The 18,723-nt window shown below is 35.9% G+C and overlaps 1 protein-coding gene across 11 annotated transcripts in view; it reads left to right on the top strand.

Annotated features, from left to right (window-relative positions):
* The window catches only part of Eogt (EGF-domain O-GlcNAc transferase), a 66,934-nt gene that overhangs the window by 8,843 nt on the left and 39,368 nt on the right, over positions 1 to 18,723 (top strand). For 10 of the 11 annotated variants that reach the window (XM_076506265.1, XM_076506259.1, XM_076506261.1 and 7 more), the window contains exon 4: positions 14,561 to 14,660. In XM_076506265.1, coding sequence (XP_076362380.1) covers positions 14,561 to 14,660 — 100 coding nt within the window. Of the gene's footprint in view, positions 1 to 7,620; positions 7,717 to 14,560; positions 14,661 to 18,723 lie in introns of all 11 variants that reach the window. The other variant, XM_076506267.1, reaches the window with a different exon arrangement.

Genomic DNA, 18,723 nt, shown 5'->3' with positions numbered 1-18,723 from the left:
CCATGCCAACTGGCTCTCTGTTAGAACTTTATCTTGCTATCACCTGTAAGCCATCAAGAGACAACTGTGTGGCAACAGTGACTGACTGTATTATCTAGGCAGCTGCTCAATGTATCCATAAAATCTCAACACGTTTTCCATGATATCCTCATCTATGATTGAATCCTGCCTGCCACATGACAGAAAAGACTCTAAAATGAGCCAGGGATACCTGTAGTAGGTATTCAACAATTTTAAAGAACATCATTTTTCATCAGGCCTGTGCACATGTTTGGCGGATAAGGTAACAAAGCCAAAAGGAATCTTGAATTAAGTACACAACTAGCATCTTCTCTACCACTAGTTCAAAAGTCATATGGGACAAGATATGGAAGATCAGAGAGCAGAATACTTCTGTCCCCATTTCAATCTTGCTTTCCAGTGGCTAGGAAGTTGCCAATACCCAGAGAATTGCACATACTTTCAGCAAGAGTTTTTTTCATGCATTTAGCACTTCCATTTCATCCCCAGGCAGAGAAGTCACCTCTTTCCTTTCAGGTTGATCGTTTCTATGACTAAAACGCCCCTTTACACTGGTGGGGCTAAAGCTTGCTCTTCATCAGTCTAGTAATATATCAGTCAGACTTGGTGATGTTCATAATGAAATGGTGTGTCATCTCTCTCCTATCTGTCTTGCTATTATTCTGGTTATTTGTAAGTAAGTTTGACAGGAGAATGTTCTTCCTGATGCTTGGCACCATGCTGTTGCACTCCCCTTTTCCAAGCCCAGGAAGGATCTCAAGACATTACTGCATAACTTCTCCCTCCAGTTGTAATCTACCTCTATGTTGATGACTTCCACATCTCACATCAGTTGTCGAACATGAGGTATATTGAGTGGCAGCTACAGACTGCCCTCACTTGTTTACTGAAGTGGACCATAGCAAACAGTTTTAACTTCTCTCTCTCTAAAACCGTTTGCATGCACTTTTGTCCAAACATTTTTCAAACCACCCTTCCATTCCTATTTATACATGTGGTTTGAAATCAGGTTTATTGTGGTTTGGTGGTTTCACATAGGATCCCCTCTAGTTTTATGTGTTTGCTACTGAATTGTACACCATTTTTCTTGCTCTGAACCATGTAAAAGCTATTAAGTACACAAAATGTATTATTTGTACCAACTGAATCAGCTCTCTACTGGCCCTGGAATCGCTTCATGTTAGTTCTCGCCCTGTTCTTGCCAATATTGAAAACTGATTGGTTCATTTCTCTTTATTGTCTGCTTCTATCCAGTTTTTTTGAATACCAGGCCACATTGGTATTTGTAGGAACAGGCTCACTGTTGCTGCAACTAAGTCTGTATACTATGGTACTATCACTGCTGTGCCTGTTCCGTACATAGACTATGGCTATGTATTCAAGTCTCAGCTCTGTGTCAATTGGTAGTATATTTGGAGTGAGCAACATGATAACAAGCATTTTCAGATAAAACCTTGTATTGGACTTTGGTCATCTTGTTTCCATAAGGATCGGAAGGAGGAAGTTATCCAAACTAAGCAACACATTGGTCATAGTTTATTAACTCCTCGTTTTCTTTTATCTGGGACTGATACACCAGTGTGTGATCTGAGTGAAACTCGTGTCACTAGCCCACAATTTACTTGCCATGCCATTGTTACGACATGAGAAATAGTTAGACAATGTTATTGGCAATGGTGACACACTCCACCTTACAAATGGTTTTAATTTTTTGAGGGCCAGTGGCCTTTTTAATTCTATTTAAGTTTAATTCACATTTAATCCACTTTTTTGTTTTAATTAATTTCCCTTTACACTTTAATCCTTTTACTGTTGTTGTTTTTCCCATATAATCTAGTTGCTTTGCACCATAAAACGTCAAACAGCAACAACCTTCCTAACACACCCACTGTGAGCACAACACAAGTAGCCTGTTGTGTAGCTTTGTGCTTACCAACAGCCAACCAACCCTTTTGTTTACCCTTAATGTATTTAAAGATATCCTTATTATTGGTTTTTACTTTTTCAGCCAACATTTTCCCCATATATTCTCTTTGATTTCCTCATTGTCCAACTCTCGCAATCTTCTACAATTTTCTAAGCCTTCTGTGATAGTAGTCAATTTAAACTTTTATTTAAGATAATTTTCTTTAATTTTATCCTTTATAGTATTTGTAAGGCAACCTAGTTTTTATTTACATCTTGTTTTTATGATAATTAATGTGTTTATGTGAAATATTTAATAATTTATTCAAAATGTTTTTTTAATATTTGATCACTGTCTGCAGTTAATTCAGTTGCTAATTTCACAAAAATAATACTTGTGAAATCTCTTCAAGTTCTCTCTTTTTAAATTTGGAACCCAAATATCATTATTTCTTACCTACACGTGTAGCAAATCATCAAATCTTGTTGAGCAGTCAAAGATCACTTGCACTTAGATGTTTCCTAGTCTACACTATCAACCATTTATTTATTAGAAATTAGCAATAAATCTGAAATAGCACTGTTCTTTTAACAGATTCCCCAAATGATTCACAAAGAAATCATTAAGAGCTGAAATCTTAATACCATTGTAGAGTTTCTCATTAATTTCGTCAGTTTGGTCTCGTGATGTGTAAAAACTCTTTACTAACAACCTTCTCAGTCCCAACAGGAATCCAAATAAATTCAGTCTTTTTGCTGTTACATATAGTATCCTCAACTTAACAAGATGTAATTCATATTTTACACATATAATCACTACTCTCAATATCTTTAGCATTCTATTCTTATTCAATAGCCTGTAACCCTGTTTTCCAAAGAAATGTCTGTGTTTAAGATTTTCTGTGTTTAAGTTTCATTTATTTTCATTATATAAAATTCCTCTGTTCTGACCAGTACTTTAAAGTCTGCTTTATTTCTTATATTTCTAGCATTACAATGATAACAATTTACCTTACACTTAAAACTACTTCTGTACTTTGTTCTTATATTAAGATTTTCTGTCTTATTTTTTCATTTAGTTTGCCCTAACACTCACCAGTATCTAGTCCTTGTTTAAAGCTGATTCAGTAGCCCTTTACTCAAACAAGCCAGCACGCACTCTAAATGTAATCCATTCCAAAAAACTACCTTTTCTGTTAAACAGATAACATGAGTCTAACCAACAAACATGGTCATCCTTACTTATGAATTTAAGCCTAGCATTCAGTTTTCGTGACGTACATTTAATATCATTCCCACTATTAAGTTATGGCCCTTTTCTTTAAATGAATTTATCAACCACTTCTACTTAACAATTAGTTCCTCTAACCTATCTTCCCCTACACATTAACTCCTTGTGTATTACATCATTGCTACATCACTTTGTTTGTCTGTAATGACCTTCATTACTGACCCTGGGTAGAGTAGTCTAATTCTTTTCTCCCTTTTTACCACACAGAATAACCTATCCATGTGACATATCATCAAATCATCTCTAAATGTAACCTCCCATCTTTCACTATCCCTTTCTTTTTCCTTTTCTCCCATACTTCCTTATCTGCACAAGCTAAAGGCTTAAATAAAATCACTTTTTACTCTTTTTTTCTCAAGTGAAAACAAAATAGAGATTTAAATCAATTCACATGACCTATATATCCCCAGAAATATATTAACAGCCTCCTCTGAACCCTTTCCAAAAAGTCAGTGTCCTTCTTTTGATAAGAAGATCACAACTATGCACAGTAGTTCTAGTGAGGCCCAACCAGTGATTCATAGAAAGAAATATTTACCTTTTTTGACTTGTAGTCAGTGCATTTATTGATATATCTTGCAAATATGTTGCTGAACTACTAATAACAGAGTACTGCTTTAATGACTTGAGTAACTTTTCAAGTTTGAGAGAGACTTGCCGTGGTCGATGCCACCTGACCCATGTGCTCAGATAGAAGTTGGATCAAGCAAATTGGCCCTCTTTCACTGCTCTCACAGAACTTGATCCTGCCATCATCTCTAAGCCATCAGTAGATAACTGTGTAGCAGTAGTAGTTGAGTGTATTATACAGGTTGCTGCTCAATGTATTCCTAAAACCTCAATATGTTTTCCATGATATCCTTATCCGTGGGGTATTCCTGCCTGCTACATGGCAAAGAAGGCTTAAAACTGGACCTGGAATACTTTTTGTAGATATCCCCCACTCTTTAACCTCCTCGCTTTCCAGCAGGCCTGTGCACATGCTCAGTGGGTAAGACTTCAAAGCTAGAAGGACTCTTGGATTACGTTCACAACCAGCATATCTTCTGTCACATGGTACGAGATTTAAAAGGTCAGTGGGCAATATATTCTTGTCCCCCTCTTGATCTTGCTCTCTAATAGAAGTAGCTGATACCTGGAGCATCACAGATACTCCAGGTGAAATCTTTTGCCAGGTATCTAGCACTTCTGCTTCTTCCTCTACCTTCTTAGCCATCAAGACTCGGGCAAAGCGATCATCTCTTTCCTTCTGAGCTGATTGTTTCTATGACTATAATCATCCCTTTACACTGATGAAACTCAAACTGGCCCTTCATCGGTCTGGCAGTACATCAGTTGGACCTGATGATGTACCCTACAAAATGCTTTGCCATCTATCTCCTGCCTCTCTTGCTATTCTTCTGATTGTTTTTAACTGGGCCTGGGAGGAGAATGTTCTTCCTGATACCTGTTTTTCCTACCTTTCTCTAAGCCTGGGAAGGATCCAAAGATTCCTTCAAACTACCATCCAATTGCTTTAACGAACTGTCTCTGTAAGCCTTAGAGAGAATGGTTAGTACTCATCTTGTTTGGTTCCTTGAATCAAACAACCTCCTCCCGCCCTTCCAGTGTGGGTTATGATGATAGCACTCCACTATGGACTGTCTTATATGACTTGAAACATCACTTAGGGAAGCTTTTCTCAAATGACAACATCTTGTATTAATATTGTTTAACATTTAGAAGGCTTATGATGCAACATGGAGGTATGACATTTTGGGAGACCTTGATTCATATGGGTTATGTGGTCATTTGCCCATTTTTATTAAACATTATTTAATGGACAGGTGATTCCAAGTTTGTATGGGTTCGACACTTCCATTCGTTTCTATAGGAACTTGGAGTCACTGAATGTCACAGTTTTCAGTGTAAAGATTAATGCCATCACTGAACAGCTTACTGTTGCAAATGGGCTCTGTGTTGATGACTTTCATATCTCATGTCGGTCACTAAATGCAAGGTATATTGAGCAGCAGCTAAAGACTGCCCTCAATTGTTTACTGAAGTAGACCACAGCAAATGTTTTTAACTTCTCTCTCTCTAAAACTGTTTGATTGCATTTTTGCCACCAACCAATTATTCACCCTGATCCTGAACTCTGTATTGGTGAAGTTGTGCTACCTGTGGTCCCCAAGACAAAGTTCTAGGGGCTTATCTTTGACCATAAGCTGACTTTTGTACCTCACATAAAGCAGGAACAGGTCAAATGTACAAGAGCACTGAACATCCTCCATGTCCTTTCTTCCACCACTTGGGGAGCAGATCGACATTCTGTGCTAAAGATGTATCATGCTCTTATTCGATCAAAACTCGACTATGAGTTACTGGTCTATGGCTGTGCCAGGACATCAATCATAAAGATGCTGGATCCCGTTCATCATCTGGGTCTTCAGCTCTGCACCTTTGCAACTGTCTTTACTATATGCTTTGAAATATAGATTCCTTATGATAGCATCCCATCTAGGGTTGTATTCTTTCCTTGATGGGTAATACTTTTCCAGAACAGACAATCTGCCATTGCTTCTTTTGGCCTTCATATTCAGGTGCAGTTGGATGAATTGGGTCTGTCCTTGGATGACTTTGATGTATCCACTGGTCAGCCCATCCCACCATGGCTTATTACTGTCCCTAAATTTGACCTTTTGTTGTCATCTAAAAAAAGCAGATATTCTCTGTTATTTGCTGAACATCTTTTAAACCATCCTTCCATTTCTGTTTATATGGATGGTTCGAAATCAGATGACTCTGTTGGCTCTACCATGTTTGTTGTGGTTCATTGGTTGTGTGCAGAATCCCCTCTATAGCTTGTGTGTTCACTGCTGAACTGCATGCCATTTCTCTGGCCCTGGATCAGATAGAAGCTAGGCAGTACTCAAATTGCACTATTTATACTGACTCCCTTAGTTCTATACTGGCCCTGGAATCGCTTAATGTCAGTTCTCACCCTGTTTTCGCCAATATTCAAAACCGACTGCCCCATTACTCTTTAACATGTACTTCTATCCAGTTTTTCTGTTGGAGTGAGCAATGTGAAAGCAAGCTTTTCTGAATAAAATCCTCTATTGGACTTTGGTAGTCTTGCTTTTGCAATGATTGGAAAGAAGTTGTCCTAACTAGACTAAGCATTGATCACAGTTTTTTAATTCATCGTTTTCTTTTATCGGGGACTGATGCACCAGTGTATTGTCTGTGTAACAATCGGGTCACAATAAGCCACATTTTTTGTGCCAAGGTTTATCTGTAACGTTAGACAGTGTTATTAGTGATGGTGACACTGTCTTCGTTAGAAATGTTTTTAGTTTTTTAAAAGCCATTAATCTTTTTAATGCAATTTAAGTTTTGTTTTTATTTTACACATTAGGCCTTTTTTTAATGTGATTCCCTTATCAAATAACTTAAAACCAGGACTGGAAAGGCCAACTTTAGGTGTGTAATGTTGATGTTTGAACTACCTGTTAGTCATCCTGGCAAGTTTTAATAATTAAAATTCTGCTACAAGTCTTTTAAAACTTGTGTTACTTTACTTTTTGAAAATGACCATAACGTCAAATAACTCAAAACCAGGACTAGAAAGTCCAACTTCAGGTAACTAATGATGATTTTTGGACTTACCTGTTAGTCATCCTGGCAAGTTATGATAATTACAGTTATGCAAGAAAAAGTCCTTTACAATTTGTAGTTTTTCTTTTACCACTGTAAACTAGATGTAAAAATTGGATTTAATGCTATCTATGTTTTTAATTTAAAAATTAAACTTTGTTTTGTTTACCTTAATTTCCTCTTAAGAATTTTAATAATTTTACTCTAATTTTAACTTTTTACTGGATGTTTGGCACAGATAGCCTAGTTGCTTTGCACCATAAAACACCAAATCAACAAACCAACTTTTTAAGACAACGCTAAGATTATTTTCTTCAATCCCACTGTTGAGTGGATTTCTTTTTATATTAAATGTATGATCTAAATTATAATGACCCAAATGAAGCCCCTTACACTTACTATAATTATAGGCCACTTGCTGACTATTCGTCCTTAACAAATGATTCATGATATTCCATACCTCAACATCCACAATACAATGAAAAAATACCAACAGTTTTAACTTAGTAAAATTTGCAGTTGAACTGCTGATTTCTTGACAAGTATCAGACAGATGGACTTGCAGTAACTACAGATTTTTTTCAGGAAATAATGAGTAATTTTGATTGGGTAATCATATAAAATAATGATACTGGATAAAGTTGGTAAAAATGAAAACAATATTCATTATTCAACAAACAAAAACACAGCATACATGCTTGTATACATGAAAAGATCAGTTCCTTCTATTAGGCTATGTTTAGTCCCACAGCTTTCTCTTGCAGTTGTTTTCTGTGGAACTAAACATGATCTTGTTGTAAGTCTTTACGTGATAACCTCCTAGGAGAGAAGAAGCAAAAACGTACACCTGAATTCAACAGGTAAGCTCAGTTTTTTCCATCATTAGCATCACCCTGTGACTTTTGTTCCCTCACATTATTAATTGGTTGATGCAATCAAATATCAATTTGGCCAGCAAAGGATACTACAATATTAATACTTTGAACTTGTCTGTTATTACAACATCTTTTTGGGCAGTATGGAAATTATCTACTGCAGAGAACAAAGGAACAAAACAACCAGAATAAGGCAATCAAATAGCTTTTTGTACTGTATTTACCTCCTCTCACATAAATAGCTATTCTTGTTCATTGCTGACGTCAACGTGAAAAAAAAACAAAAGAACTTATTTCTCATGCCACAAGCCTTGAAGCTCCCACCCATCCTTGAGTCCTTGATTCAAATGCATCTTGCATGGAAGTCATCATGCAACAACCTTTCACCAATAAGAGCATGACACTTTCTTGATGTATGTGATTCCCTCTATTTAGTTCTACCAAACTATCACTTCTCATTTGGCAGTATTTGTATTGTAACCTTAAATTGTTGATCTCTTCAAGTGTTTCTTTTTCTTTGTTAATTTCTCTGAACAAGCTTATTCCTTATTATCATACAGTGATGATATTTGTAACTTGATGAGTTATACAAAAACAGAAGTATTTTATATTTCTACCTGCTTATGAAACTTATTTACATCATTGCAAAAACTTTTAGTTTCTTTCTGCTAACAGAGTTATGTTTGGTTATTCATTTTGTATTTTATGTTACCACTCCATAGGTTATATGTTCTATCAGTGCATTTACACAGGTTTCAGGTTGAGGTAATCTGCAGAAAGATTTTGGGCTTTACTTCATTGGGAAAATAACCATTCAATTAGCTGCCCTTTGTTGGGCCTTGCCTAGAGTTTAGGGGCCCATACATTTTGACATACAGTCTGCTGACGTTGGAAATATAAGACATTATATTGTTATGGAATTGAAATTTTTTTCCTTTTAGGATTATTATTTTTAGTTAGTTAGGTACCACAGGGTTTGTTAGTTTTGTCAGTATTCAGGTTCAGGTTAACAATAAGCTGCAGTTGTGTCTCTTCTCTTATACCATTCATTATTGCTTACAATGGTTTTTGTTAATTTAGGATTACCTGTAACTCATCTTACTGTTATATCAGTCATTAGTTTAGCCTTATTTTTTTTTTTCCTTATATCATATGTCTTGCATATATGATTGTTACTACACACTTAATTTTATACAATCACATCTATTTCCTTTTCATTATTATTAATCATTTTTTCTTTTTCCAATGTATTTGGTTTGTGTGGAACCTGTAAGCTTGTGTCCACACAAACTTCTCCCAGTATTATACCTAGTTATTATTAAGATTTTTATTTTACTGCATAGTGAAATCCTTTGTTCTGTACTGTTCAGTTAGGCTTAACAAGTTTATTATTTTCAGTTTACATGTAATTTTACTTCCAGGTTAATTGATAATTAAGTTAAATATCTTTTCTTCAACACATAACATCACATATACATTTAATTCACTGCACAATTTTATTGTAGCAACAATTCTATTTTCATCTTTCTTCTTACCATTAATTTCATTTTTGAGATCCTCTGGGGGTTTGGATTCACCCTACCTGCTGCCAATATTACTTGCCTCCTTTAACAGCCTAACCCATTTCAGATGTGTTAGGTTTTCTCAGTTTCCTTCTCTCTTATCATGGATTGCTTTTCAGGCCTGTCCTTTGTTAAGCTCATTTGAGGGTATATTCCCTTTCTCATAATGTTGTTTTGTGGTGATTTTTTTTGTCTCTCTTTTGAGAGTGACTACTTGCACACCTCACTCTATATATGCTTTAGTTCGTGTTTTCCTTAGCTACTCATAAGAAAGATTTTATTTCTGATTTTATGTCAATTGCATCTGCTAATACTATCCATTATATCTTCTACCTAGTTTCCAGTTGATGTTTACCTTCCACCTCTTTTCTTTTGTAGTTTGCTTATATTTCTGGAGTTTTGTGGGATACCTCATTCTCTCCTCCATTTTGGAATGTTTGCCATTTTCAGTTCTTTCCTTCCACACATGGCTTCTTTACTTTTGAGGACTTCTCGGGTGGAACACTGCTGTTTGTTTTTCATCCATTTCTAATAAAGACTTATGGTCAGATTTTTTCTCCACTGGTCCATTTTTAGGGTTACTCCTGTACATTTTGTGTCACATGGGGTATCTGTGATGCTATATTCAATTTTTTTAATAGCTCTTTTGTTTCTTTTTGAGATATAATTTTTATTCATTTTACATGTTTGCCTCTTTTCATCCTTTACCTGTTTTACCTACCATTTTCTTCATTTGTCTTGTATGCTCAATATTGATTAGGGTTCTGTATCAATAAGCCCCACCTCAATCAATTCTGGGATCTTCCCCATTTTATTATGTAGTCTTTGATCACGTTTAGGTTGGCTGTTTCTGCATGACTGCAAATGCTCACAGTACACATTCTTATCTTTAGGCTTTTAGCCATGTGTATTGGTACCAGTTTCATGCCTTGAACTTTGGACTTGGTTCTGATATATATTTCTTTTGTGGAACAGTCTACATTTTTAGCTAATTTCCATATTTTGAGAGATTTTACTTAAAACATTCATTGAATGTCTAGCTTCAGTTAGCTTCTTCCAATCAAGATTTTAATTTTAATATACTCATTTACTTGTTCCACAGTTAGCTCAGTTGGATAAGTTTTTCGTTTTTTGGGGTGTGTATTTTTAAAGAACCCTTCCATCAGGATCATCCATTCTCCTTCTCCTTGAATACATTTGAATGACTTATCTATTATTCAAGCCATTACTTTGGTTTTTTCTCTTAATTTTGATCCTTCCCTCTTTATCTACATGCATTGGTAGTTGAACATATCCCATACAATGTCTGGCTTACTGCTTCCTCCCCCTCTTCTGGGTTGTTTCTCTTCCATGCTGCTTATCTCCAAAGGTGAGGTGTGTGGTTTGATTGGTTAGAGGCCATAGGACAATGGTCATCAGGTGAAAGGGGTTAACCCTTTCATGTCTGGACACTTCTGATAATTCAAGGTAAATGTTTTAGTTCATTCTCTTTCTTTTGTCCAGCTTTGACTAAATCTGTTTTCTTAAGATTTTTTTATGGCGGTATCTTATATTACTTGCCAAGAGGACACTCGTTCTTGTTCCCTTTACTGTAAAGAGTAATTTTTTTTAACCCACGTGCTTGACAACTGTTTCTTAAAGGGTCTTGTTACTTTGTCCTCATTCCTAATTGACTTTCCAGTCCTGACATGCTTTCTCCCTAAGAGTGACCTCTTAATCCTCCTATTTTTTGGTGACTCTGCCTCCTGTGGAATATTCCTCCATGTAAAGTTTTGAAATTTGTTATCACTTTCCAGTTAGTTATCTCTCTTCTTTGTTGTCTTTGTTTTTTGTCCATTTTTCCTGGTTCTTATATTCAGATAAGTTTACATCCAGCTTATAACATTAGTTTTTTTCTCATTCCATTAGTTTCCTTCTCCAAATTTTTTGTTCATCCATGTCTCTCCAGTTCAGGTCTTTTATTGATCTTTCATGGCCTGCACTGCTTTGGTTTTCTCTGTTGTTTTGATTCAGTTTGTTTCGTTTGCTCTGGATCAATTTTATTAACCTACATTTTAGTGGCTCATGGTATATTTCTTTTAACTTTTTTGTTTTTACGTCTTCCACCTTTCTTTTCATTGGAATTCAAGTGACCTTCTCTGTTCAACATGTGTTATCGGTCACTTTGTTCTTTTCACAACTTTTTTCATTGAATCCATTTCTTTGTCTGTGAGTTTTCCTCCCTCATCATTGGGATTGGATTGTAATTCAAGAGGTCTTTTCTTCCTTGTCTCTTTCCTTTTCACATCACTTCATGGTGTCTTCACAGCAGCCATGCACCTTCCTTTTTCCCCGCATGTCTTCCCTGTATTCATTGGAAATGCTTCATTTGTTGAATGCTGGGACCACGTCTTGCACACTCATTTCCCATTTTCTACATTTGATAGCTGTTTCCTCCAGGTTGTGGTACTGTCATCCACCTGTTGCCATCTTTAAGTCTTTTGTGAGACTGCAACTGGATAAGTTACCTTTTAGTATATTTACATCTTACTTTTCAGGATATGTCCTTTTTCTTTCTGAATTCTGTTCTGTGGTGTGTGAGTGGTGCCTATCCAGGTATACTCAAACTAGTCAAATCCACACTGTAAGACTGTATCATCTTGCTTATTATAATTTCCATGCGCAAAGTATGCACACTGCTGGAGTGTAGTATTCCACAGGATCACTTGTAGGCATATCCTTATGTTTCCTTCATTAGTTTGCTTTTCCTGAACCATACTTGCCTGTGGACTATGTATTTAAAGCAGAAAGGGATAGCTGCCCATCAATGCTATGCCTTGTATTGAATAGTTCAGTATGGTCTGCTTTTCTAATTTGGGTGTCAGGTGTTGCTGTTTCACTGGACTATTTACTGCTCTTTCTGTCCCTCTTCTAGTGAAACTTCAGAGTTCTTATTGCTTTCCAGTTCCAAACTGCTCGGGTAGTGAACTGGGGAGACAACCTCTTGAATGTGTTAATAAAATACAAATATTATATATAAATGATTATACAATCATTCATTTGACAGCAGGGCAGTTGTGTTCTGCTGGTGTAAATGACTGTAACAGTGGAGTGAGTCTTCAAAATTGCAGTTCATCTCTCTGATTGGGATCCCTCATTCTATCCCTATATGGATATTGATTCCTAGTGGCTAGGTTTTGATTTTAGAGCTTAACCAGTTATTTAGTTATCATAAATCCTCATTCATGTATTAGAGATGTCTCTATTCCTTCATTTATTTATACTCTTTTTACCCCATTTGTATTGTGGATCATGATGGGAGATACTTGCAAATTACTATGGTTCTTTTCCTTTCATTATCCTTTGACAATTTTTACTATTCAGGAGATATAACTGTGCTTGGGGTGGTTCCTATCATTTTAAATTTGAGTGAGATGGTTTAAATTGCACAGACATTTTTTTCAGTGTCTGTGTAATGTAAATCTGGATCAATTGATCTGTTTCTTACATTGTTATCTTGTACCCATTTGTGGATTGGGAGTTATGAAATTCCATCTGGTCTCATTGAGATAGAAACAGTATGATTGTTCGTTTGTTTGTTTTGAATTTTGCACAAAGCTACTCGAGGGCTATCTGTGCTAGCCATCCCTAATATAGCAGTATAAGACTAGAGGGAAGGCAGCTAGTCATCACCACCCACCGCCAACTCTTGGGCCACTCTTTTACCAATAAATAGTGGGATTGACCGTCACATTATAATGCCCCCAAGGCTGAAAGGGCGAGCATGTTTGGCACGACGGGGATGCGAACCCTCAGATTATGAGTCACATGCCTTAACACGCTTGACCATGCCAGGCCTGAAACAGTATGATCCTAATTTTACCTTAATGTAGATGTTGGTTTTCACCAGCATAGAGTTTGGATGTAATTGACTTGCCATACATGGTCCATCATTCCCAAGCCACTACATTTAGGAGCACATTCTTTTCACTGTAGCTACTTTTATGTTATTTGCGATTGAGTTTAATAAATATCATAAGGTTCCAATCCCATCTTTTCACCCACATATGAGACATCTTCCTCACACTTTCAGCCGTTCCTTCCCACTGAAAAACTGATGCTTCTATTTTCTGCCAAAACTCAGAGTGATAGTTTGGTAAAATGGAATAGAGGGAGTCACATGCATTAAGAGAGTGTGTTGCACTCCTGTTGATAGAGGGTTGCCAGTGTATGATTTGCATGCAAGGTACATTTGATTCAGTCAATTCAAAGGTGAGTGAGAGCTTCAAGGCTTGTGAAATGTGCAAAAAATGTGTTTGCCTATAGAGGGTTGCACTGAACAAGATAAGCTATTTATGTGAGAAGAAGTATGTATTGGAAATACATTTTCAGTATTGGAAAATTATAACTTTTGGACCATGTGTTTATACTAAAATAGCATACTAACTAACTAAATGAAAAATAGAAAGAAAACATTGTCTATGCATCACAGTGTCATCAGTAAATGTTACTAATTATGCTCTTATCAGTATCATTAATTGTATAAGAAAAAACCAAGCCTTAAATACTAATGCTTAGGAACACTACTACTAACACGAGTCTGGGTGGACTGGACTACATTAATAAAAACATATGCTTTCTTTTACCCATTCCTCCAACAATTCGGTTAAGTAGTCTTTCCCAAAATCCTTATTGCTGGGATTTTCTTATCTGAAGTGTTAGGTGTGACATTTTACCAAAAGCTTTTTGAAACATTAAGTAAACCATACTTATACCTTTTCCATAATGGAGATGATAAGTAACATCATTATAAAAGGTAACAAGACAAAATTTTTCTTTAATGAATACTTGTTTTGTGCTCTCATGATATATTCCACTGAATTGTTTTGCAAACCTTTTGTCAGACTCGATAGGATTTTTCCCATTACAAAAGTAAGACTTAACTGGCCTGTAATTTCTAGAGCAATTCTTTATCAACCCTCTGTAGGTTAATTTAAAAAATATAACCCATATCTTTCTATGTGTTTCTAAATGGATAAAATTTTGAAAGAAGAATGGAGAAAGATTGAAGCAGACATCTGTCAAAATAGTATAACTACAATAATTCACAATGGTGGCAGTTATACAATGCAGTATAAAAGTGATCATAGTCTTCCTTTATGAGAATATGCCTAGATATTTGTTACTAGTAGTAATTTTATATATGCAGGTACAGATGGATGAAGAATAGATAGATATATGATAGTTTTATAGAAGCTTTTTTCCAAAGCTCTAAATCTATTTTACAGGGTAAAGAGTAAAAAAGAACAAACAGAAATGTTTTTTAATCAAGGTGATTTTGGATACATCAAAGAAAGAAAAAAAGAAATGAAGGTTTTATGTGGTGAGGTAAGCATTTTTTTCTTATAGTTAATATATTCAAATAAACATATTTTCAGAAAAACTGGAGTTATTTTTTCTTTGACACTGTTTTTTTTATCACATTAAAATAAAATATTTCATTATACCCATTCTTCTTCTTAGGGCCAACATTATAAATGATGTGCTTGGTCATATTAACTGAATTTCATTGTAAAGTCTGTTTTTCAGAATACATAATAATTTATTGTGAAGTCTAATTTACAGGATACTTGTAATTTCATTGTCGAGTTTTGTTTTTTTTCTTGAGGTACTTGCTATTCTTTATAATAGTGGTAACAGTGGTGCACAACTTTTTGAGTCAGGGGCCACAAAAAATTGAAGATTAAAATTGTCTCACAGTTGTTTCACAGAAGATGGACATCACATTTAAGAACACACAAATAACAAATGCATCAAAGAGTTTGCACATTATTCTAAGAAATGTTATGATATGTCAACTTTTACAAAGTCAGTGTGATGGATGGTGCTGCATGTCATCTACGAGCTTAGAAATGTCCGGCTTGATGTCTGACGTTGAAAGACGCAAGACTGCTTCCAGATGATCATCAAGCAGCTGATTGCGAGTGTTGTTTTTGTTCAGTTTCATATGCGAGAAAACCTGTTCGCAGCAGTACGTGCTGCCAAATATGCTGGTGTGGACAAGTGGATTCTCTTTCAGATTAGCAAATGTATCAGGCAACGTTTTGTAGAAGTCAAATAAACTGTTTTCTCGGTAAATAGCATGCAGTTCATCAGATGCCTGGAGATCAGTAAGTTCGAGCTGATATTCTGCTGACAAGTCATCTACTGACACACTGAAAGGATCAGCAAAAAGTTTCACCAACAATTTGCATTGGTCAAAGTCATGAAACCGTGAGTTGAAGGATTGAATCAAGGTATCTAGCTTCCCAACATAAACTTGTGTGTCAATATCCTGATTCTTCTGTAGCTGTGACTGAAAAGTGGGAAAGTGCACAAAGTTGCCTGATGCTGCTTACTGCTGGAACAACTGCAACTTTGTCCTGCAAGCTGACAGACAAGCTGATTTTTGCCTTGCAACTTCAAATTCAGATCATTCAAGTGTTGTGTCATGTTGACCACAAAGGTCAAATCAGCTTGCCATGCTGGATCAGTCATGGAAATCACTTCTGTGTCTTTGTTCTTGCTTCTGAGGAATTCTATCACCTCATCAATTAACTCCCAGAATCTTCTGAGCATGTTCCCTCGACTCAGTCAGCATACTTAACAGTGATACACAAGGTCACTATAGTCTGAATCAATTTCTTCAAGAAGACTTTGAAACTGACGGTGATTGAGCCCTCATGATTTGATGAAATTAATGGTATTCGTCACTAATGCCATCAGTGCTTAAAAACCAAGTTCTTTACTGCACAGGTTCTGTTGGTGAATAATACAGTGCAACTTCACCAACTCTCTGTTCTGCTTTTTTCGATGCTTCATCAACAGTGCTACCAGCCCGCTACTTTCTCTGGTCATAGCTGGTGCTCCATCAGTTGTCACACTTGCCAGTTTCATGAAATCCAATGAAACACTACTACATAGTCATACCGTCTTCTCAATTAGAGCAGATCCAGTTGTCTGACCCTTCATGGAACCCATGCCAATTAGTTCCTCTGTGATATCAAACGATGATGACATATCATAAACAAAAACTACTGTGCTGTTGAACTGATGTCAGTCAACTCGTCTGCTGCCAAAGAGAAGTAGACAAAGTTGGCTGCTTTATTTGTAAGCTGCCTTGTCATGTCTGCTGAGAGGTGTGAAATTCTTTGTTGAACTGTCATACGATTCAAAGCCACCGTCTGTAGCTTGCAAACTGCTTCCAGACACAATTTTTCCGATGCAATAATCATACATTGCTTGACAAAATCACCATCAGTGAACAGTTGGCCAGATTTTGCTATCATCAATAAAATATTGTAACTGACCTCACATGCTGCACCTAAATCTGCTGACTGCTTTGAGAAAACGTCCTGCTGGTGATTCAGCGACCGCTGCAGAAATTCAATTCAAGCTGTTCGTTCATCACCGACAGTGTTGCGGAAATCTTTATGCTTTGACTCGACACTTTATATTAGATACCTTTGCCACTGCTACTGTCAAATGACACAACAGACAAATCATGTTCTTCTGTTGTCGAACAAAACAGTATTGCGCAGTCCAATCATCATGAAACTGCCGGTTTTCGTCGTCAACTTTTCTTTTACAATTAGCTGCCATTTCTGTTGTGAAATAATATCAAAATAGGGCTCATATGTAAATCTCGAAGAACAATTGGAATGTGTGAGATTTCGTAATTACATAAATATTACGTCATTGCGCCAATGATTAAATGCCTATGCATTAACGAGATTTGCTTATTAAATTTTCTTTATTGCTCAACACAAATATGGAACCATCCAGTAACTAATCTAATGCATATTCTCTATGTTTGACTTTCCCATTGGACATTGCGGGCCAGATTTGGCTCGTGAGCTGGACTTTGTGCACCACTGCTTTATAATAAACATCTACCCATTTTAACACTAGTATGGCTTGAAAAATGGTTTATATTGCAGAAAAACCGTTGATAAAGTTAAATTTACATTCTTAGTAATTTCAGATTGTGAAAAGAAAGTACAGTCAGCTGTCAAATTAACTTTTGATATGTGATTGTACTTGATCACTTTTATTTTTACAAACAGAAAATATCAAGATTGTGTATAGTTATTCATAAGATACAGACAGGAAATATGTCTTTGAGCATTGGAAGAGTTAACAAAATTATAACATAAGCATGTTTACTTATAAAGTGTCAGTGTAAATTTAATGAAGTTATGGAAAATATTGTTTTTAAAGCATCAATGAGAGATATGGGAACATGGTTGTTTAAAAAGAAAAGCAAATACATTTTCTTTAAAGAGTTCCTAATACTAAGTCATATATTTCAAAGTGAGACTATTTGTCCAGGAAATTGTATTTTGTGATGTTAAATTAACTCCTTTGAGTTGTTATTCATTATATAATTTTACTGAAAGTGATTGTGTTATGCTTAACAACTAAATTGATTTAATATTGTGTCTAAAAGAAATGCACTAACCTTACTATGTGCCTTCTAAACTAGGAGTAAATCTGTTATAATTAATTTTCCTACTTCAGTTATTTCACATAATCAGTATTTCTGAAACTGTGCACCACTGTAAATTCACAGGAGTGCCATGGGATATTTCAAATTTTTGAGGGAAACACAGTGATATCAACATCTGTTGGATACTGAGTGAACTGCTAGTTCAAGGTAGTTCACAGTTTTAACATCAGATAGTGCTACATTCCTTTCGATGACATTCTCAAATGTTTGAGATATGTTTTTGTTTACTTGTACTTTGGCTATGCTAGTAACTTCTCAAACTCTCTCATTTCTTAGATGTTGTACATAAATACCTGTCAACACTCCTGGTTTGTCAGTAATCAAAATAACTGTAGGGTGTTGTGATAAAATGTCTGTGAGGTCTAGTGAAGTTCAGTAAATGTTGATTTTTAATCTTTGTGCATAAAAATTAAAAGATTTTTGAACATTAATAAGAAGTGTGGGAGTGAAGAAAAGGATGGTGAACCACAGACCAGTAGCAGAGTTGTGAAGAAATGGAAATATCGGAAGTATGACGATAGTTATCTAGGTTTTGGTTTTACTTCAGTAGATGTAAATCATGAAGAGTGTCCACAATATGTATTATGTCTTAAAAGTTTTGGCTTCAGATGCATGCTTCCAAATCAACTAAAACGCCACTTAGAAACCAACCATCCTAACATGGCTAGTAAATTCCGTGATTATTTTACCTCAAAGTTAAAAGAATTGAAAAAACAAAAAGGTGCATTTCTGAAATAAGCATCAATACCAAGCAATGCTTTGCTAACATCCTACAAGGTGGCATATAGAGCCACAAAATGTAAAAAAGCCTCACGCCATCGCAGAACAACTGATTTTACCAGCTGCAGTGAATATGGTGAACATTATGGCTGTTGAACCTGCAGGAAGACTGCTTTCAAAGCT

The sequence above is a fragment of the Tachypleus tridentatus genome, chromosome 6, assembly GCF_004210375.1.
Source record: "Tachypleus tridentatus isolate NWPU-2018 chromosome 6, ASM421037v1, whole genome shotgun sequence".
Lineage (NCBI taxonomy): Eukaryota > Metazoa > Arthropoda > Merostomata > Xiphosura > Limulidae > Tachypleus > Tachypleus tridentatus.
The sequence above is the reverse complement of the archived record's forward strand: the minus strand, read 5'-3'. Positions and strand labels throughout refer to the sequence as shown.